This window comes from Dermacentor albipictus, chromosome 4 (genome assembly GCF_038994185.2).
Source record: "Dermacentor albipictus isolate Rhodes 1998 colony chromosome 4, USDA_Dalb.pri_finalv2, whole genome shotgun sequence".
Taxonomy (NCBI): Eukaryota; Metazoa; Arthropoda; class Arachnida; order Ixodida; family Ixodidae; genus Dermacentor; species Dermacentor albipictus.
The window spans coordinates 155,690,268-155,711,757 of record NC_091824.1 but is presented as its reverse complement, the minus strand read 5'-3'; the positions used below and the strand labels follow the sequence as shown (position 1 = coordinate 155,711,757).

At 46.5% G+C, this 21,490-nt stretch overlaps 1 protein-coding gene and 1 pseudogene across 3 annotated transcripts in view; one reads left to right on the top strand and one right to left on the bottom strand.

Moving 5' to 3' along the window:
- The window catches only part of LOC135903777 (uncharacterized), a 36,356-nt gene extending 16,197 nt beyond the window's left edge, over nt 1-20,159 (bottom strand). Inside the window, exons 1-8 of one of the 3 annotated variants that reach the window (XM_065434157.2) lie at nt 19,972-20,159; nt 19,272-19,476; nt 10,864-10,983; nt 9,773-9,974; nt 8,100-8,203; nt 5,103-5,305; nt 3,343-3,511; nt 1,528-1,800 (exon numbers count right to left, since the gene is read on the bottom strand). In XM_065434157.2, the coding sequence (XP_065290229.1) occupies nt 1,528-1,800; nt 3,343-3,511; nt 5,103-5,305; nt 8,100-8,203; nt 9,773-9,974; nt 10,864-10,983 (1,071 nt within the window). In that variant the 5' untranslated portion in view covers nt 19,272-19,476; nt 19,972-20,159. Of the gene's footprint in view, nt 1-1,527; nt 1,801-3,342; nt 3,512-5,102; nt 5,306-8,099; nt 8,204-9,772; nt 9,975-10,863; nt 10,984-18,282; nt 18,364-19,271; nt 19,477-19,971 lie in introns of those variants that run through there. The other 2 variants (XM_065434159.2, XM_065434158.1) reach the window with 2 other exon arrangements.
- On the top strand, nt 12,814-17,723 carry LOC135903825 (uncharacterized; annotated as a pseudogene).
- Nucleotides 20,160-21,490: the final 1,331 nt, after the last annotated feature.

The following is a 21,490-nucleotide window of genomic DNA, read 5'->3' as shown; positions in this document are numbered from 1 at the left end:
GTGCGGCTGCATAAGCTGCAATTGCCTCGACGTGGCAACTGTAGCAGACGAAACAGAGAGTGATGTAACTTCACTTTTGTATGTAAAAGAAGTACCCGCCTAGCAACTTATTTGTGTTGTGAAAGTGCTATTGGAAGGCCACGTATAGTGAGGACTCTTGAAAGAGACCTTGCTTACGAGGCGCGGCGAATGTGTGGATAAGTGCGTTTGTCTTCTCTCTGGCCCACTCTTTGTAGGTGCACGAAGTAGCGACGCAAGTCAAGTCGCAGGCCGTTGAAACGTCTTGGGCTAATAATTAGGTAAAGTGCTTGCGCATGTCGCCATGTGAATAATTTCAAGCTTCGTCGCAATGGGTAATCGTTCTAGCTGTTTACAGCTTCGCTGTCCAACTACCTTCACACCGTGGTTTGGAGACCAATTTTTTTTATTCTGTTCCTAAAATAATTGCGAGTTAGGGTTAAGTTTGGGTTAAACTTAACATAGGTAATAAAGGAGAATCGCAAGTGGATAAAGAGAGCACTGCTTCAACTGCAAGAGCGGAATTCATAAGCCCCGCATGACGCTTTTGGTGCTCTAGTGATTGAGCTGCGACGATGACTAACCCTTCGTCCCCTTTGTTATATATGCATGTTTATATGTATCCTGGAACTGGGAGTGTTACGCAGGCCGCTCGGTGGTCACAGCAGCGGAGGCGCGACATTGAATAAACTGCAGGTATCAGACAGTATATGGTCTTAGATGCCGTCCACTGGTAAGTAAACTATTGCATGCCACCTCAAGGCTTCAACACAGCAGAGCCGAAGCTCTCAGTATGCTGTGGGTGAGAAGAATACGGGGAACCAAAACTCTTGACCTTTAGTCAAAAAAAAAAGAAGCAACCATGCTAAGGTAAATAAACATTTGTCAACGGCTGACATGGCCTAAAGCACCATTTCTTTATTCCTAATGCCATCACACCTCCTATCGTTATCTACGGTCCTCGACCACCCTTCCCTTCTCTTGGCGCCCATTCCGTTAACTTTCATAGACCATTCGTTATCTGCCCTGCGCATATTGAATATCACCTATCCCAGTGTGCACCTATCTTTTAAGGTTACGGCTAACATGTTTCGTTCCATCGTTCGTTGCGTGGTCCTTAAGATCTTTTCCGGCATACTTGTACACCTCCAAGTTCCTTCCCCACGTGACAGTAACTGTATAACACAATCATTGTACATTTTTCTTTCGAGAATGGGGGTGAGGTCCGCTCATCACTTGACAGTGCCTGCCGCATGCGCGCCAACCCATTTTTATTCTTCTGTAAATATCCTCCTCGTAATTGGCCCAGGGCAATGACACACCCAATTCATCTTTAAGGAATATAATAATGGCAGTGTGTTTTGCTTTTGTACGTCCTTGTGTGTATTCAAATTGTTACGAAATATTCTTTAAAAGAAGCTGCTTTCTGAATACTTATTTCAACCCCGTTGCCTGTTGGCATGACATGGTTGGTCTAATTTGGAAGGTCTAGCTTCCTATAAAACTAACCTTGATGAGCACTCCAGGGCACGCGTAGCCGAGGTAAGCGACGGTGACGTCATGAATCGGTGGCGCCAGAACCAAGCCGGCGGCCTCGGTGAGCCCGTACGCGTGCCCTAGCTGGCGCAGGTCGAACACGCTCCGCATTTGCTCCACGGCTGTCTCGGGCAGAGTGCCGCCGATGCTGCCGACGCGTGTGACACTCTTCAGCGTCTCGCCCGCGCTGAGCGCTTCGCGCACAAGCCGCTGCAAGGGTGTGGCCGATCCGTACAGCGTCGTCACCTGTGCGAAAGGAAGGCCGTACAAAAGAAAACGTAATGGCTTGTTGTTGAAATGACCTTTTCACTAATTTATTGACTGACACGTTGATTGAGTCACTGACAGATTGATTGATTGATTGATTGATTGATTGATTGATTGATTGATTGATTGATTGATTGATTGATTGATTGATACAATGAAAGACAGGTAGCCTGAGTGATTTGACTGACTGAAACACTGTATGACAGGTTCATTCATTCATTGAACGAAGTGGGAAAACGTCAACGTTGCAGGCAATGTGAGGGGCGATAATGGTGATACGTGGACAAAGTTAAAAGAGTGAGATGAGCTATGTGCGTCGTGAGCACTGGCCTATTTCTTCACTGTACACACGCGTCGCGAAATAACTACATGGTGTGTATCCGGTATAAACCTTACACGAGTAGTGTACTTTCTAGAACATTCTAGTGAATTTTCAAAGTTGTAGGGTGAATTAGCGAGCGACAATATGCCAAAATTGTACTAACTACGGTACTGCATAGGAACAAAGCTTGCCACAAAAGGAACTATCCAGTTAATTGCGCTGACACATTGTAGAGGTAGAGGTTGTGATTAGATAAACGTGCTGTAAATTTCAAAATCATGGAGCAATTATTTATTGCGTTATAAATCGACAAAACGTCATACAGTTATACTTGCTCTTAAGTATTCGTCACATCTTTCGAAAAAAAATCAACGCCAGTAGGGTGTATTCGACTTCGCTCGTCTGAACTAAGCGTGATGGAAGCTTCACCACATCACTGTGACGTCTGGCTTTTTTTTTTTTGACGAGGTCATTCCCCTACCACGCGTCCTAGTAACGTTATTGTTTAAAAAATTGGAGGACGCTTAAGCTTCGCCTTCAAGAGTGGAACGCGACAGCGTTCCCGTCGACCCGCCAAGGGGTGTAAGACAGTGGGCTACGGCGCAGCGACTACGCGCCCCGCATCAGACGCGGTGGGCGTCGAGCAGTGCCGCGTTCGGCGCGGCAACGAAATGTGCGCCTGAGCAAGCGACGCACGCCTGAGCCTTAGAAACAGCTCGTTTCTAAGGCAACATCGCATTCACTAGAGACACTTTTGTACCGCTTTGAAGCATCGAACTCGTGGCTGAGTGGTAGCGCCTCCGTCTCACACTCCGGAGACCCTGGTTCGATTCCCACCCAGCCCATCTTGCAAGTTGTTTTTTATTCATGAAGTGCCTGCTGGGATTTATCGCTCACGGCCAACGCCGACGACGCCGACGCCGACGACACCGGCTTTTCTGCGACACGAGCTCCTTAACGCTGTCGCGTTAAAACATGCAACTGTTGTGTAGGTGCGTCGAGGTGGCTCATAGGAGTGTATACGAAAAAGAAAGCTTTCTTGTCTGCGCGAATATCATGGCAGTTGCATCTTCTGCCAAACCCACGTAGGCCAATGCTCTTGCGTTGGCGATCGGCACAAGACAGAAAAGAAAGGGCAGCGCTGGTGAAAGAATTTGATACGGCATTTTAGTGCACAAGGAAACGCAAGGACGACTCACGTTGTGCTTCTTGATCGCTTCAAATATCTTTGCACTTCCATGCTTCGGCTTCACGATTGCCGACGTACTTCCGTTGCAGAGCGCTTCCATGAAGAGGCGTATCGCGCTCACGGAGTACAGGTTCCACAATACCATGAGCACTTCGTTTTCACCGGCGCACTTCATTGCCCTGAAAAGAGTAGGCGAGCACACGAGAGCAGAGAACACAGATGGGTAATTCCTTCTTGATGGGCGGGTAAAATATTTGGATATGAAAGGCCCTTGGCCAAGAACGGCCTTGCAGAAGAGTGCTTTAAGAGCACTAAAGATTTTTCTTGAAGACAGCGGTATTGCTGGACGTTATTAGCGCTTTCATTGTTCCCTTCATTTCGTTGTCACTGTATATATCCATCTGTTTGTGAATTATGATATGTTGACTGTTCTGTTGAGACTGTATGTGATAATGCATTTACACGATGTATGTACCACCCGCTGACTAGACAATGTGTTATTAGGCGACAATATCTTTTGTACTTTTGAGACTTTCATCTAAATAAGTGTGGAGACATTTACATTGTATATTGTATGTACCATGTATTCCTTACGTCATAGTCTTTCCGTGGAAACGTTGCGTGATAAGTCCTGGTGCTTGTGTGAAAAGACTATTTGATATGTAACCTTGAACCCTGTACGATGCATGATGGAACCACTCAAGAGATGAGGAGTAGCCGGCGCCTTAAATTGTGCGCCAACATCTCCTTATATCATATCAATAAAAAAAAATATGAGCACAACAGGCAAATTTTCACCTATGCCGTCGCCGTCGCCGTGATGTTTTGAGTAAAGCTCAAGTTCGATAAGATCGCGCCCTTCTCACCGCCATGCTGATGGTGCGAGAGAAAGCGTGCGAGGGTGAGCCGAGAAGGATAGTGGCTTGATGCGCGCTGTCTTGCCAAAGGATATATATATATATATATATATATATATATATATATATATATATATAATGTTTAATGCCTCCTAAATATTCAGTCTAACGCTGCTAAGTAAGGAAGCGAATGCAATGGCTGAACAGCGGTCGAACTCAGGAAGCTATTCTTTCGTAAGCGCTCTTTGCCATTGGTCGATCGCCTTCGCTGATAATATGCCCAGCATCAGGATTCCCGTAATTTCCCTTACGGACAATCTAATAGGCGCCTTACGTGAATAAGAGCCCTGGCTTGTGACAGAAACTTGTCGAGATGATGCCTTATGCCTCGTTATTTTTACCTTGTCGGCAGACGTGAACTACACATCTCCGCAGAAGGTAATCACATAATTCCTCATGTTGGTAAGGGCTGCTACCATTGCGCCATTTATAGTTCCAGTATTGTCGGATCATTAGGAAATCCGCTATGCGGGCAATGCTAAGATAGTTATTGTTTTTTTATGCTCTCCTTTCACAGCCGCAAAGGAGTTTAGTGTAATTTATCAGTCTACGTTGACATAGTGCGTCTTTGGCGTCACATCAGACGTAGTCAGAGTTACAAGATGAGTTGCGCGACATGTATGTTAAGGCAAGCAAACTTTAACATAGCGTAGTTCTACTGTTACCACTACTTCTTCAGCCCAGCTGGCAAGAGCGGAAAACCTACTGCATGCGCCATCGGCGGTAGGCACTACCGGTAGAACCATTAACGTAATGCGAATATACTGAACTGATGCGCAAGAGCGTGAGGTCAATGAGTAGTGCAAAGCAGCCGCACCACGACATAGACCTAAGACGAGAGGGTATGACGCACCTGATACTCTGGATAGCGGCTACGAAACTGTACTGCGACACCATAACTCCCTTGGCATCGCCCGTGGTGCCCGACGTGTAAGCGATCGCGCAAAGCGCCTTCTTTGTGTCTTCTTCCTGAAGCTCCAGAAGCGCCATCTCGGGCATCTTCCGAAACGAGGCCACGGACACGAACCCTGGTGTGTCCCGCATCACGAATATCATCTGGAAATAGAACGGCGAAGTATCACTGCGGCATGCGCTGACGTCAATAAAGAAAGTTCTATGTCGGGTAATATTGGACGAATATACGTTCCGGGGGATAAAATCACGATGCCCTTCGTTTATCGGCCATATTTGCCCTCGGCTGGCATCGGTTGGCATCGGCTAGTATTATGAGCACTCAACGAAATCATTTTCGCGTTCACGATCCTGACTAAAATCTCTTGTTTTATCATATCCTTTCACGAAATTATGGAAAGGTACGTGGTATGAAGTATGACGCCCTTATAATTACAGGGTTATTCACTTCGATGTCACAGATTACTCCAGCCAATAAACCTAGGCTTGTATTCCTGACTTGTAAAAACGCTCTCCATCATGCGAAGAACGTGAGGTACACTGAGCGCCCAACTACCAGTGCTACTCATGAAAGTAAAGTCAGAAAAGCCTAACGCAGGCTCACTAGTATTTTTTTTTCAGAGGTGGGTCCACTAGAACGTTCTTAAATCCCTATAGGAGAATGGTAAACGGCTGTGACGTGAAACCTTGAATTTCCATTTTAAGGATCGTGATAGTTTCGAACAGGTGTACTCATATAGATAATTGGGTTAGTGGGTTATACATGACTCAAAGTACAACAGCGTGACTTTTTGAACGAGCCCAACCAAACAAAAACCAGAGAGAACGACAGGTGCTGCTTTACTGTGTGTGTGTTCTTTGGTTTTTCATCCTTGTTCAAGAAGTTACGCCGTTGACCCGCCGTGGTTGCTCAGCGGCTGTGGTGTTGGGCTGCTGAGCACGAAGTCGCGGGATCAAATCCCGGCCACGGCGGCCGCATTTCGATGGGGGCGAAATGCGAAAACACCCGTGTTCTTAGATTTAGGCGCACGTTAAAGAACCCCAGGTGGTCGAAATTTCCGGAGTCCTTCACTACGGCGTGCCTCATAATCAGAAAGTGGAAATTAAAGTCACGCTGTTACATCTTGACTGTCGCCATTTGCATCAGTAGCACTGTTCTTACTCCCGCCAAAGGCGATTTCGCTGAAACCATGTATTTAGAGTGCGAAAAGCACGCCAAATGAGTCCTAGAATCACTAGCGATGATTGTTTAATAACACGTGCGACTATACACGTATACGGAAAATTTCCTTCTTCGTGATTATCGTTTCTAAAGTAGGCTGGAATTTCAGTTCGTCGTCATTACATTCACTGCGCCCCAATTTAAAAGACTACGCACGTGCTGTTTTCTGGCACCATAATAAGCATCAAACTGTTCAAATTGACTGTGGCTAGTGCGTCACGGACCAGAAAGGTGCTACCAGTCAGGCGTAACCCCTGAATCGGACGCTTTATTTGCCCGTTACCCTGTGTTCTTGTGCTTGTTACTGGCTTATAATAAGCACGTGCACACATTGTATGAGTGTCTCATTTCGCACACAAACTTCGTCACTTAAATTAACATGCTTGGCGAATGGAAGTGCCAAGGTCTCCAGCACTCATTCAAGGGGCACTAAAAGAGAAAAATTATTTAAGCTGTATTAATAAATTGGTCTTGCCCTTGTTAAGTCCCAGTTGCCATGAGAAAACGCTCGGCGAAGCAGAAAAGACGCAAGAACGAGAGGCCAGTGGCGACGCCACCTTTTAGTTCTCTCACTATAGGCGCCCATAACGTCATGGATTTTGAATGCCTCAAAATAGCGAACTACAATGTATTCTAAAGCACCCAAAGGCGGAATTAATGGCGTTTAAAAGTGTTTTATAAAGCCACAAGGGCCCGAATATGCAAAAAAGTACTTTAAAACCCAAGACGTCATACTGACGTGCCGGCACTCTGGTTTTGGAGCGTCTTTCAAGAAATCCCACTTCGACCTTTATTTTCTCCTTTAATATTCTACCTGTTGTCGCAAAAGTAACTAAACTATAGTTTGCAAAGAATGCTTTATCAGTCTAAAGATAATTAGTGTTTGTGTTCAGTGTTCCTATAAAGAATGTCCCTCACTGGGACTGTACGCTGTCGCAAGTGCACAATTTCTGGCATTACACGGCAAGTTCTTTCTCGACGGGCGGGTAAAATATTTGGATAGGAAAGATATGAACACAACAGGCAAATTTTCACCGATGCCGTCGCCGTCGTCATAATGTTTTGAGTAAAGCTAAAGTTCGATAAGATAGCGCCCTGCTCACCGCCATGCTGATGGTGCGAGAGAAAGCGTGCGAGTGTGCGCCGAGAATGATAGTGGCTCGATGCGCGCTGTCTTTCCAAGCGCCCTACGTTAAAGGTCATGAGATCAAGTGCGCTATAGGGGAGGAGAGCGCGTGCCTCCTCCTCTAGCCCGGTCGTGGCTACGCACAGCTGCCAGCTTTGCTTCGCGCACACGTGGACGGCGCGCCGTATCTTGGAGGTAATCTGCGCCAGGTACGAGTGCTAGGGGTGAGCCAAGATGGCTGGTGGCTGCATGCGCGCCCAGTGCTAGATCTCAATTTATGGAGACGCGATAAAGCGAGAAGCAGCAAGAATAAGCGTTACTGATCTTGTCTCAGCGCTCTTCACCACTCCAGCGCTGTGACAGCGAGTGCTCGCGGTCATAGTGCGAGATCTGTTCAAGTTGCATGTGCTCGCGTGACACCATGCTTCTTAAGGTAATCAGTAAGCGGATGTTTACGCAATTTATACTGCCGATTATATCACGAACCTCACTTGGTGTAGTTTAAAATACTTCCCTATCGTTATAAATGCTCCCCGAAATGGGAACTTTTTTTTATTGAGAAAGTCAGCAATCATGAATAAGCGGCGCACCTTGAAACGGCACCGATGCTGTTCGTCGAGGATATACGCCAAGTTTTCGCTGTCCGTGAGGCAGAACGATGCCCCGGCGTCTTTGACTTGATAAACCAACTCATCTGTTGCAGAGAAGAGAAAGGCGATAGAGGGTGTTAACGATTTACTTGCGACGTCGAAGTGGTTAGAAATATATGAAATGCTATTGCACCAAAATCTTCGAAAACAATCACGATAAGTTTTGTTGCTTTATGTCCGAAAGCTAGACCAATACAAGAACTTCTTTCTTGGCTACTTGGGATTTTACAATGAGTCTTCTTATTGTTTGTTTGCATTTTTTGCGCCCCTAAGCACAACAGACGAGAACACTTATGTCTGCGTTGTGCCTGTGAATATTTTTTTTCGTTAATTGTGACGCAGGAAACGTGATTGTCAAAGCTACACCTACCTAGGTAATAAACGGCGTAGTGGCGGCATAGTGTGGGCACCCTGTGCTAGTTTTCATCAGCTGATGTGCTAAAACGCGTTGGGTGCGAAACAGTGCTGCATAATTTTTGAAGAAAGAAGCACAGCAAAACTGACCCAAACAAATACTCTAAAGACTACCCCGTACCTCAACTTAAAAAGAAAACAAATAAATGTTGGGGTGTTACGTGCATAAAATCAAGAGCCATTCCACTCTGTGAAGGTTGATGACCCGCGAAGATATTTAGCACACGGCACAGAAATGAAACTGAATTTTAAACAACGGTATGAACACATTTACTGTCTTGATCGGTGATCATCGTGACGAAAGGTACGCACACACATTTCGTCACATACATCTGCGTGGACTATATATATATATATATATATATATATATATATATATATATATATATATATATATATATATATATATATATATAGCCTCTGCATTACGAGGGATGAGCTACAGCATGTTATGCTTGCTTTGGGGTATGAGCCATTGCTGATGATATATTTCGTTCACGCAGAACAAAAATGCACGGAAGACTAGCCATAAACAACTTCGCTGTAAAACTACGATTTCAATATGAGGCACGTCATAGCGGGGGCCTTCGCAATAATTTTGACACCCTGGGGCTCTTTAGCGTGCACCTAAATTTAAGAATACGCCAGCGTTCTCCCCTTTCGCTTCCATTTAAATGTGGCAGCGGCTTCCGCGATCGCACCCGCTACCGCGGGCTCAGGGCGGATATCTATGCAACGCTGTTTCACACCCGGTGCTGTTAAACAAACCAAACGCCATTCGTTATCTATAACTACAAACTAGTTATCTATACGTTATTTATAAACAATTGGTTGCTTCGAGTGTCCCGTGTGAAGTCACGACGCGTATTAAGAAGAAACTGCCTACAACGGCTGCAGATTTCAGATTACACGGAGGCCAACCTTTGAATCGGCAAGTGTGAACGTCAAACTCTCGGCGCTAGTGCAAACAGAACCAGGGGGAGCGAGACGTAGGACGTGAGCATTCCATGGTTGTGTCCCCTTTACAGCTTATGCTGCCGTACACAGCACGCTCATGTACGCCTTGCTTCAAGGTCGTGCCAACCTTCCCCCTTTTCTTTACCCTGAGGTCTACGCTGCAGCCTCGCCGTCCAGATTTTTTGTGCACGCAGCTGCGTGTACAAAGGTGGTAGCAGGTGGTAAGGCGGTAACAGACGTACGCGATGTTCTGGGCCCGCTGGCGAAACACGCCACGCATCCCGAGAACATCAGTGCCAGGATGGAGATCAGCGCGTCGATCGTGTTGTCCATGGCTACGATGAAACGGTCACCACGCCTCAAGCCGTGCTTGTGGAAGCCCATGGCGTATTGGTGCAGGCGCGTCTGCAGGAACGCGTAGCTCATGCTCTCGTCCCCTTCCACCTTGAAAAGATGCCGGAGCATAAAAAAAAGCGTTAGTTAGTTAGTTAGCGTTAGAAAACTGGAGTTAGCGAAAATATGATAACACTGTGCCCTTACATAGGTTAATGTAGACAGTATATGGAGCGTCTGTACACTTCAAGTACAGACCAGTTGGCTTTCCCAGAGATTGGTTCTTTTGGCTATTACGAAGTCGCGGACTGTCCATAGACATATTCAATAACTAGTTCATTTCCTTCGGTCTAGTGTGGACCTTCTTTTTCTAACTAGTTGTTTGCAAAAGTAATAGGCATTAAGGCATTAGATTACAAAAAGTCTGAGTTCTAAATCACCACGCTCTTTATTCATTGAAAATAGAAAGAGAATTAAATGTATGAGCTTTCCACACAGTGTCTAAATAAACTAATGTACGTATGACGACTGCGTAACAATATCCGACAATTATTTGACGAGCATTTGACGAGACAAAATTGATAAGGAGAAAAATTAACGTATCACATCCACGCCGAAATAGTCAGGAGACGATGCGACGACTCGACATTGTTTACCACAGACATATCCAGATGGCTTAGGAGTTTCTCAATTGCTCACTTGACAATATTCACACGATCTTTTCATTGTCGGAATTCATTGTCATTCCGTCTCTATTCTTAATGTCATCAAAACGCAAAAGTCTCGAGAGCAACCATGGACCACGGAGTTTGAAAAAGGAAGTTCTAAGCTTCCCGCCGTGCCAACAGCGCCATTAAGGCGTCCATAAGTGGCGTTAAGAAAAAAAAAGAGATCCGCGAGACAATGCATATAAATTTTCCTCGTTGCTGTTCAGATAAAAGACGCTTGCGCATTTCCAAGACCCTTGCACACATGCGAGAAAGCACAAAAAGGCACTCACAAAGGCAATCTTGTCCGCATATCGCTTTAGGAATCTTGCGATGAAGTTGTACAATGTGCAATCTGGTATGTGGACGTCCGGGAAGGGAGAGTGCACGATGCGGTCTTTCACGAGAGGCATCTGCGAAAACACGGCGCACACTTTTTTTTTTTTTTGCCACTATGTATACCACCATCGCAAGTAATGGTAGCCGGCTTGAACGACCATGCAAGGAAGTTGCGTCCCATTGCGCATGCAGCAATACAAAACTCAATTTTGTATTCGGCAAGAACCGTAGTCGGGCTGCTCTATAATGCAAGACTGCCGTGATGCCGCACACGGCGCTCCTGCTTTTAGTAAAATTATGCAGCGTGTTGCGGACAATGGAAACAGAAAGACACAGGTAATACACACACAGAGCCGACCCGCAACAATTTTATTGAGCAACCTCATCACCATTTTACAGCGAAGCTATTAAGGGGTACATCCCAGAGAGTTTCATACAATAATTTTTCCTAAATGCCCCGGCCTATGCTGCATCCTCGTTGCGCAAATTGTAGGAAACTCTGTGACACTTCCCCCAGGATCGTGTACGTGTGTTAACACAAAACTATCGTCATCATAATTGGCTCCAGCGTCGTCATCTTCTTCCACAGTTGGCTCGCTGGCGCATTCGTCGTCGTCAATAATTAATTAAGAAACACAAAGGCACAACCAAATTCAACAGCGAATTACAGCGAAGCTGTTAAGGGCTAGTTCCCCCCAGGATCATGCCCCTGTACCGACACAAACCTTCCCATACGTGGGCCGATCCTGAAGATAGTGCAACACCGGGCCGACCCACGGCGGAGGTTTAGGGGCCACATACACAGATTCGCTGGTCACCCTTCTTCCCAGAGTGGAAGGGCACTGCGGTATATATATATATATATATATATATATATATATATATATATATATATATATATATATATATATGGCATGGGAAGCACTGCACATGCAAATTCTTTAGCTGACAGCACAATTGATGCCACATGCCACACATGCGCATTTTGCTCTAAATAGTGGGGCCTTCTATTAGCAATAAAGTCACTTCGAGCATGCTAAACTAGTGGACACTTTTTTGTGGTTTTGAAGGGAAAGCTACGGGCGCGTGGCTGCTGCACATGTGTTGCAGCGCATGTGCAGTAAGTAGCCTGGCAGCATTGACAGTGTTTTTAGTTGCTCGGAACAGACCCTGAATCGACGCAGCTTCCACGTGCGACGGTTTCGCGTTTCCCCAGACGCGGAAGGGAAGAGCCACAAATAAGTAAACATTTACACTCACTGGTGTGTTCTGCCTAATTTAACTGTTTCTAATAAGGTGTTTATGTTTTGTCTTACAGAGCCTAAACTAACGTGATTAAAACTCGGTATTCTTTTCAGAAGCGCACTCACTTGTGCGCGCTTTGGATCCGTAGCTCTGCCTTCATAGCCACAGAAAGTTGTCCGCGAGTATAACAGTAAAAAAAAAAAACGAAATACTGGAGAGTGACTAGCCTACATTGCAAGGACTGTGAATTCGGGGCCCTGTTCCATATGCGCACAGTAATCGCAAGAAGCAGGAATGAATTGACGCAACTGATTACACGAGCTCAAAATATTGCTGACTTAGCGGACATATGCATCAGCATGGCATATCAATCGCGCTGTCAGCTAGAGAATTTCAATTTCTGAGAAGAAACACACATCTATAGAGTATTCTCTCCTCAGGCATGCGCAGTACTTACTTTGTCTGCATAAAAACGCTCACAAGCCTCCGCAATAAAATTCAGGCGAGTTAGCGCCGTCTGTGTACCATTTGTTTCTTTCTGTTGTCATTGTCCGCGACCGGCCACGTAATCTGTACTGGGAACACCAACATGTCTAAATAGTGTTAGCGGAATCGGAAGCGAAGGCTGGCAACATAAGAGAGAGAGGGAAAGAGAGAGATGGCGGCCGCGAAGGAAAGCAGTCGTCACGCTGTCTTGAACTCTTTTTTTATTTATCTTTTAAAGAGCGCCCTTCTTTAAAATCTGTGTGTCTGCGAAGAAATTCCTAACATCTCAGAAGTGGGATACACCGGAACCTTCGTGGTGTAGCGATCCTGGAAGCCAATGTCGTGGGATTGCGTCAACGGTGATGCTCGCTGACTTTTCAGCGGACGCTGCTTTGGTGCCGTCATCGTGAGGCACTGACCGTAAAAGGGACCTTTGTGTTGCCTTGAAAACGTGCGTGCCTACGCTCTGTGTGACATCTACGAGACGCAACGGTACCGTCTTCGTGAGGCGCCGACATCGAAAATGCGAGTCTTCATGCCGCCTCAGAAACGTCTGTGCGGACGCTCTGTGTGACGTCGTAAGCCTATAGACGCTCAGCTGGAGGCAAAAAACTGTGTGTACGCCTAGGGAAACGCCTAGATGGCAGACGGCGGCGGTTCTCACGAACACCAAATGATGCAAGCTCTGCTAGAGCAAAACTGGCGGTTACTGGAGCTCCTCGAGAGGAAACCTGAAGCTTTCCACGTTATGCCGGACCTGAATAAAGCTATCTACGATTTCGAGAGCGAGGGCTCATCCCACGAAGCTGGGCGTGGCTGAAGAGTATCTATTCCATGGCGGTCCTGCACGGCTGGCCGCACACCTTCAGACTAGAAAACGGCAGGCTTCACATGAAGGGACCTGCTCGATTTTGGCTTCAGGCCCGTGTCTATGACCTCACTACGAGTGAGGACTTGAAGATTGCTTTCAAAAAGGCATTTGTGGGCCAGACAAGCATGGCCGAAAAGTGGAAGCAAATGCAGGTAGGAGTCCAGATGAGGGGAGAGTCCATCACGGCATACTTCCTCGAAATGACCTTGTTATGCAAGGGACTGGGCCTCGGTATGCAAGATACCAAGGAGCGAGTTTTGGTGGGGCTGCGGTTTCGAGACGCATGCATCTCCATGACGGCGAAGGAACACAAGGTCGAGGATGAATTTCTGGTAGACTTGCGAAGGCTGGAGCGAATAAGCGAAGCTAGAATGCAGAAGTCACCAGGGGCCAAGCCACAAGGTGATGTTTCGGGTGCCACGACACCTCGGGCCAAGCCTCCGACTTCAAGATCTTGGACTGTCGCGCGTCCACCTGAGCAAGTGATCACAAATGCATATGTCGCAGACCAAACAAGTCATGGGGGACCACCGAAGAAAACGCCAGAGCCACCAAGCGTGATCAAGCGGAGCGAAAATGCTACAGTTGCGGAAGGTATGGGCACATAGCGAGAGACTGTCCAGAAACAAACCCTGTTGGTAACTTCGTGGTGAATGAGAATCCAACAAGTGACAGTGGTCCATCAAAGTTTCTGAAAAGTGCGACCATCAATGGAACTCTCCAGCTCTCGATGATGATTGACCCGGGAAATTCAGACTGTATATTGCGTCAGCAAGCGGCTGAAAAGTGCAGCCTACAAGTTGTGTGCAGGGCTCAAGACTTGTATGTGTTTAGGAACACCGGCACATCTACAGTTCGGCCTATCGGGACCTCGGAGGTGGACATAGAAATTGATGACGTGGTATGCCGCAAGGTGAAGGTGATTGTCGTCAACAACAATGCCTTGCCTGTGGACATGCTGGTTGGTAGAACCTGGACGGAACAAGGCCACATTGCATACCTACGCATGGGAGGTGAACTCAGGATTGGCTACCGAGATAATCTTCCATTTTGTAACATCGACCTTGCCCAGATGAAGCCTTCCAAGGAACGACTTCGTGCCAAGGAAACCATTGTGCTGCCCAAAAGAACTGCGTGTTGGGTGACGGTGGAGACCGGTAAGAGTGAAGGAAATCTGATCTTACCTAGTGGGCCTGGTGAGGGAATGCTAATTCACATCGAACAACGAGTGATTGAGATACCCATGTTAAACGACAAGGATGAAGACCAACAGCTGATCAAGGGAAATTTGTTGGCTCACGCTGAACTGCTTTCAGGGAGCGAAGAGTTAACCCCCGTGAGACCTGTGCCTCAGCCAAAGCCACCAGGCTGATCGTAGCCTGCTGAATGTAGGGAAGGACGTCAATGAACAACAAGTGCATGTACTGCTGAAGATGCTTAATGAATATAGGGACTGCTTTGCACTGAATTTGTCAGAGTTCAGGTGTTGTAACCAACTGGAGATGACTATCACAGAGTATTCCGGAAGCACTCCAGTCAGCTGCAAACCGTACACGACTAACGCAGAGGAAAGAGAAGCAATCCAAGAAATTGTCAAAGAGTGGAAAGCGATTGGCATTGTAACCGAAACATCCTCGCCATACGCTAGTCTAGTGCTATTCTTAAAAAAGAAAATTTGAGAAAATCGTCTAGTCGTAGATTATCGGCCAGAGGGTGCCAGAGGGTGCCAGACCGAGGGTGCCAGAACATGTTACCTTGCCAAACATTGATGACCAGCAGCAACAACTGTCCACAACACGAATGTACTGTGTGTTCGACTGTGCAAACGGATACCTTCAACTACCACTGAGTGAGGAATCGAAGGCCAAAACTGCATTCATCACGCCTGATGAGACCAGACAGTTTGAACGTATGATGTTTGGGTTCAGAAACGGTGCTGCTGTATTTCAACGTCTAATGTACAAGGTTCTCGGAACTCTGCGCAACACTGTAGTATTGTGTTACATGGGCGACTTCCTGATTCCAGCTAAGGACTGGGAAGTCTTGCTCGTTCGGCTCAAACAAGTACTGGATGCTCTGCGAGCTGCTGGTCTAACCCTTAAGCTATCCAAGTGTGTGTTCGGAAGTGACGAACTCGACTACTTATGTTTCAAGATTGCGGAAGGCTACCTGCAGCCAGATGAAGTGAAGCAACAAGCTATATTGGACGCTAGCACGCCAACTGATGTTCACAGCGTCAAGAGATTTCTGGGCCTGACAGGATTTTTCAGACGGTTCATTCCCCACTATACTGTGAAGGCAGAACCACTTACTTCTCTGACCAAGAAAGACACAAAGTTTGTGGGAGTGGAGCAACAGGAAGCTTTCGACCAGCTCGAAAGAGAACTGACAGAGCCTCCGGTTCTGAAGTTGTATGGCCCTTCAGCTCCTACAGAACTCCACACGGACGCAAGCAAACGTGGACTTGCGGGAATGATCCTTCAAGATGAGTCAGGGCACTGGCACTTGGTGTTTTGTGTCAGTAAACGCACCACTGAGGCTGAGAAGAATTACCATGCGGAAAAACTGGAACTGAGCCTGGAGTATGGAAAGACTTCGTCCATTCCTCCTAGGCATTCCCTTCACGCTGGTAACAGATTGCCAAGCAATTGTGTACCTGAATGCGCATAACACTCTTAAACCGCAGATAGCAAGGTGGTTCGATTTACTTCAAGAGTACTACTTCGAGGTGAAGCGCCGAGCAGGTGAGAAAATAGCACACGTGGACTATTGAGTCGGGAATCCGTAGGAGCGCCGCAGGAAACGCTCGATAAGGTTGTCGAGACAAGGATCGAAGTGTGCCTTGCCTTGAGTTTAGATGACCAAGTTGTGGTGATCCAGCTATCTGATGCGGACTTGGCTAACCTCGCACGAGTTCTCGAGAAGCCAATCAAGGAAAGGACCAAGGAAGAAAGTGTCAAGGTCAAAAACCTACGACTGAAGGATGGAAGGCTGTTCTACGTGGAAGAAGATGGGCGGCTTCTCTTCGTGATGCCTAAGATCATGCGTAAAACACTGTTTGTCAAGTTCCACGACTTAAAGGGGCATTTTAGTACAGACCGGACAGTGACGAAAACCAAGGAACTTTATGGTTTCCTCGGATGGAAGCGCTACGTGGACCAGCACATCCATAGGTGTTTCGAGTGTCTGCTCACAAAGATTCCAGGAGGGAAGAAACCTGGACTTCTGCACCCGATACCACCTGAGAAGAGACGATTTCAAGTTGTACACTTAGACCATGTTGGTCCGTTTGTGAGAATTTCCAAGAAAAACCAATGGATCTTGGTGCTGGTGGACAATCTAAGTTTGTACGTCTCTAACCCGTGCGAGACACCTCAGCGAGAAATGTACTACGGTGCATGCTGAGTTTTATAACCGAGCTCGGACTACCGGAACGCATCATCTGAGACCGTGGTTCCTATTTCACGTCTCACGGCTTCGAAGCCTTCTGTCAGAAAAATGGTGTGGCTCACACACCGAACTCTGCTCACCATCTAAGGGCTAACGGTCAGGCAGAGCGTGTGGATCGAACTATGGTACCATCTATTATGGCTAGAATCAAGGACTCGACCCACAATAACTGGGATCAGAACATCAAGGAGTTAGACAGCTACCTAAACACTGAATACAATGCATCAACAGGCACTAGACCTTTCAGGCTTCTGCATGGATACCAATGATGCAAGACAGCGTCCTCAGATGGCTAATCACGGAGAATAACGAGTGGGTATGTCCGAAGTAACTTCAAGAGATGGCTCAAAAGGGAATAGTGAGCTAGCAAGAAAAGTCGAAGCAGTACTTCGACAAGCATCACTTCAAAGCGCACAAGCTGAGTGTTGGATACATAGTGGTCGTGCGCTGCGTTCCAGAGCACACCGGCGCCCCAACAAAAACCCAGAAGTTCAGAGGTCCGCTGACTGTGATTGAAATACTCCAAGTGTATACCTGCAGAGTGAACGAGATAAACGGAAAGAAAAGGGTCTACTCGACAACCGCCCACCTCAGCCAACTGAAGAGATGGAGTGGAAGATGCCACGAACTTTCCGACCAATCAAGCACCGACGAGGAAGACAGCGTGCCGAGACGTAGCACGCGTGTGCTAGAAATAGAATAGAAACATTAGGCTTGCCGCTTATCCATAGTGCACCAGTGCATACACCATGAAAAGGAACAACCAGCGAAATGTTTACAGCAGCTTGAACGTCAACACCCCGCTATTTCCTGATAGCAGGCTTACAGACCGAAAACTACAAATTTATTATATCAATGCGTCGTTCACTGAAGACATGTTAGAGTACACGATGCAAGTGTAATAAGCACTGGATGTTCAATACTTTGCGTTCCTTTCGCCAGGACATTTAGTGCTTCAAGCGCTAGTGTCTCTCCCAGCATTTGACTTTCCCACCCAATCAGGATAGTATATAGCTGACCGCAGGCTTCCCATGAGCGTATCGATTTCGTTGGGCCCGCTGTTGCCAACAAAGTTAAAACGAATCGTTCGAAATGCTTTGAAAAGACAGCAAGTAACGTGCTTTAGGCCTTTCCAAGCTAAGAACTGCCCCAGTGGCAGCACTGCTAACAGACGTTTGAATAATAGTGCCTAAAGACATCTGTCCCCCCGCCATGCTGAGAAGTGCCGGAAGTTAAAGTCAGAACACCGACGTGGGCACGCCATCTCTGATGGAGAAAATAATAGTAGTAAAGCAGCGAGAAGGGACAGAACGACACTCACCTCGTATGCTGAAGTGGCCTTTCTTCTTCTACTTCGTCCTCTTATTCCTATCTGCTAAAAACGTAAGCCCTTTTCTTTATGTTTGGAAAACGACATATGATCATATTATCGCGTGATTTGCACGACTTACTGTATGGTCTTTCTCACAAGTACTATGCGCAATGCGTTGAGATCAGGAAAACATTTGTGCATAAGGGTTCTGGACTGACAAGCAAAACTGCAAATACCGTGCGTAGACCGTTTGTGTCAATGAACTGCAGACGTGCGCAATGTCACCAAGAAGTAAACGGTAATGTCAACGAAATTAAACGTCGTGAAAATCGGACAGCCGCATTTACTTTTTTGTTAACATTTTCTCACCATGAAGCCAGATTGGTGCTACTTGTAAGGCTACCAGCGTCCACGCGATATCTTAATTGCGCAGGACGCGCTTGATTCTCACAGCAAAGTTGAGACCGTTTGGTGTTTCTCTTTCCCAATGTCCTATAAAAAGGCGGTTGCAACAGTGCGGCTTTCGCAAAGTCATAATAAAGAAATTACAGCGCATGAGATCTGGGAAGGCATACTGCTTCTGCCTCCTAACCGAAATAGCATGTGTCACAAGGGGCGATAGATGACCGTACGTTTTTCGCTCACCAAAGGTACGCATTTCCAAGCTTACTAGCGTAGACCAGAGGTACAGAAATTTAAAAAAAAGCGAACGCGTTGGAAAAGTGAGCAGGCCGCTTGATCATTGAGTGTGAGCGAAAATAAGCTGCATTATTAACGGCTTAATTGACGTCTTACGCTTGAGGCTTACGAGCTCAATGAAGCCGAGCTTCCAGAAGAGTACTAGCCAACTCTATGACCTTAGAGATTTACGACGCCGCGGTCTGGGTGCCTCCATATGGGCGCACGCCCCCACGACAGCTCTATAGCATTAGAGATTTACGACAACGCGTTCTGGGTGCCTCCATGCTCACTCCCCCGCGCCCCAACCTCCCGCGTACCTGAAGCTTACACACAAAGTTGACTCCGTGTCTCTGTTGTATCCGAAGTCAACGGATGAAAAGCCGGGGCTGTCGCAATCCGTGCTATGTGTTGCACCGTCGACTTGTACGCCCCTTTGGAAGCGTTGTTCCCGACTCATTCGTCTGACGCACCGGAGAACTTTGCTTACACTTAGACGAAGCGACCTTCCGGGACACTAATATGCTGTAAACAAACATACAGTGCAACTTTCAGCGATAGTTTCACGTAGGCCGACCTCGCCTGTTTATTGACTCTTCAATTTATACTGCTCATGCGCTGTAAATTACATGCGCTGAATAAAGGCCAGCATAGTGAACAGCCCTCGCCATTGCAACGCGTAACATTGTACGTGAACGCACACTGTTGAACCGCTGGGATTCAGCAGCAGGCGCTGTATACTGACGGGGGTTCATTGGTTCGTTCTTCAGCCTCACTAGGGCGTGACAATATTATATCTGTGCTAAATTACGTTCAGTCCTGTGCAATGTTCTTGCTGTTCTATGCTACAAAAAACTTTCGGAAGAATCAGTGGAACGTGTTACAACGGCCGCCGATGACGACGACATGACAGTTATCAATGTAAATGGTTTAAGCAGAAACGAGCCTTAATTAACATTAATCGAGCCTTAATCAACCTAATCAAGTTGCTGTGGTTGTTGTTGTACATGTAAAACTCACCTTTCAGCTACGGATAACGCTTGGCGCGGACGTTACGCATACATATGCGCTATCTGCAGCGGTGCATCTAGGACGATCGCGAGGTGAGACAAGGGCTGACACTGAAGCCGTGCTCCTGATGCGGCTGCAAATTCACCGTGTTCTTCGGAAGCGGTGTAACCTAGTGCCTCTGTCAGTGCCAATGACATATTGCCCGAACTCTACTCGAAGAGAGAGCAGACGCATCACCCCTTTCTCGCGTACTAGTCCTGCCAACCACGGCAAAATCACCTTCCCCCCCCCCCATTCACTAGCAGAGAGACAGAGAGAGACAAATAAAGCTTTTTATTAGAACGTAGAGAATTCTGCGGGAGTATATAAAGTCACCTACATGCAGCTGTAGTAGAGCGAATTTTCTAGACCACAGATATGAGCCCCTTTTGTATTACTCTCTTTTTTTTCATTATTTGCCTCAGCTCGACGGCAACATTTACGTTCGTCCGTTGCGTATGCCTAAGCCGCACACACAGGTGGTGGCAAATGATGTCTGTCAACCTTCGCTGTAATGAAAAATCTCATTTCGATGTCAAACTGTTTGGACGTGTGTGTGACTTTAGCAGCTGGCCAAACGAATGAAGGAGATGGTCGCTTGTGTTTTTGCTCCAAGAGAGCCGACAGACAATTTGAGGCTCAATCGGTGCCTGTTATTACCGAAAGATATCGGTTATAGTAAACAGCTAACAATCGCCCGGCTCTTGTGCAATGAAAACCTGATGCCATGATGCAGATAAATAATTTGAAACTAAACAACACCAATTAGTAGCAGTGGTAATCCTCTATCTGCAGAAAGCCTTTGACGCTTTAGACGAGCACATTCTCTTAAGTAAACTGTACAGCATTACGATTTTCATGTTATGGCTTGAGGCTTACTTTCGAAATACGTTATCACGACTCAGAAGAAACAACTAAACGGTACCTCGCGTTAAATTCAAGCTGAACGATTCGGTGAACGCCATATGTCTACATTTAGTTCGACACTTTTCAGATTTCCGTAAATAACGCATAATGTGTCCCATGAACACCGTAAATAGTCGTGTACAAAGGCGCTAATTCTGTGATGTAGCGAAAATTCCTCATGATTTTTAAGTTAAAAGTAATACAGAATTGCATCGCAGTTTCTAAATATCCGTCCGGAGACAAAGTTGTGGTGAAATGCTAAAGGTTTAGAATTTTTTTAGAAAAGCTTCTTGTGTTAAGCAAATGTATTACGGTGTAAATTTTTGGGATGAATACCTCGAAGACGAGGGTGTCCTCAAAGGGATTCTTAGTATGTACACATGCCTTTGCTACTGACCGACTTGAATATCGACTAAACAATTACCTCAATTCAGCAGCTTTAAGCGCCAAAACGCAAGCCTGACTGAGGCACACCGTATTGGGAGGACTGCGGAATAATTCTCACCACCTGTGGTTCTTTAGCGTGCAACTAAATCTAAGCATACGAGCACGCGGGGAATTTCTGTTCTCTCGGGTCCAGTCT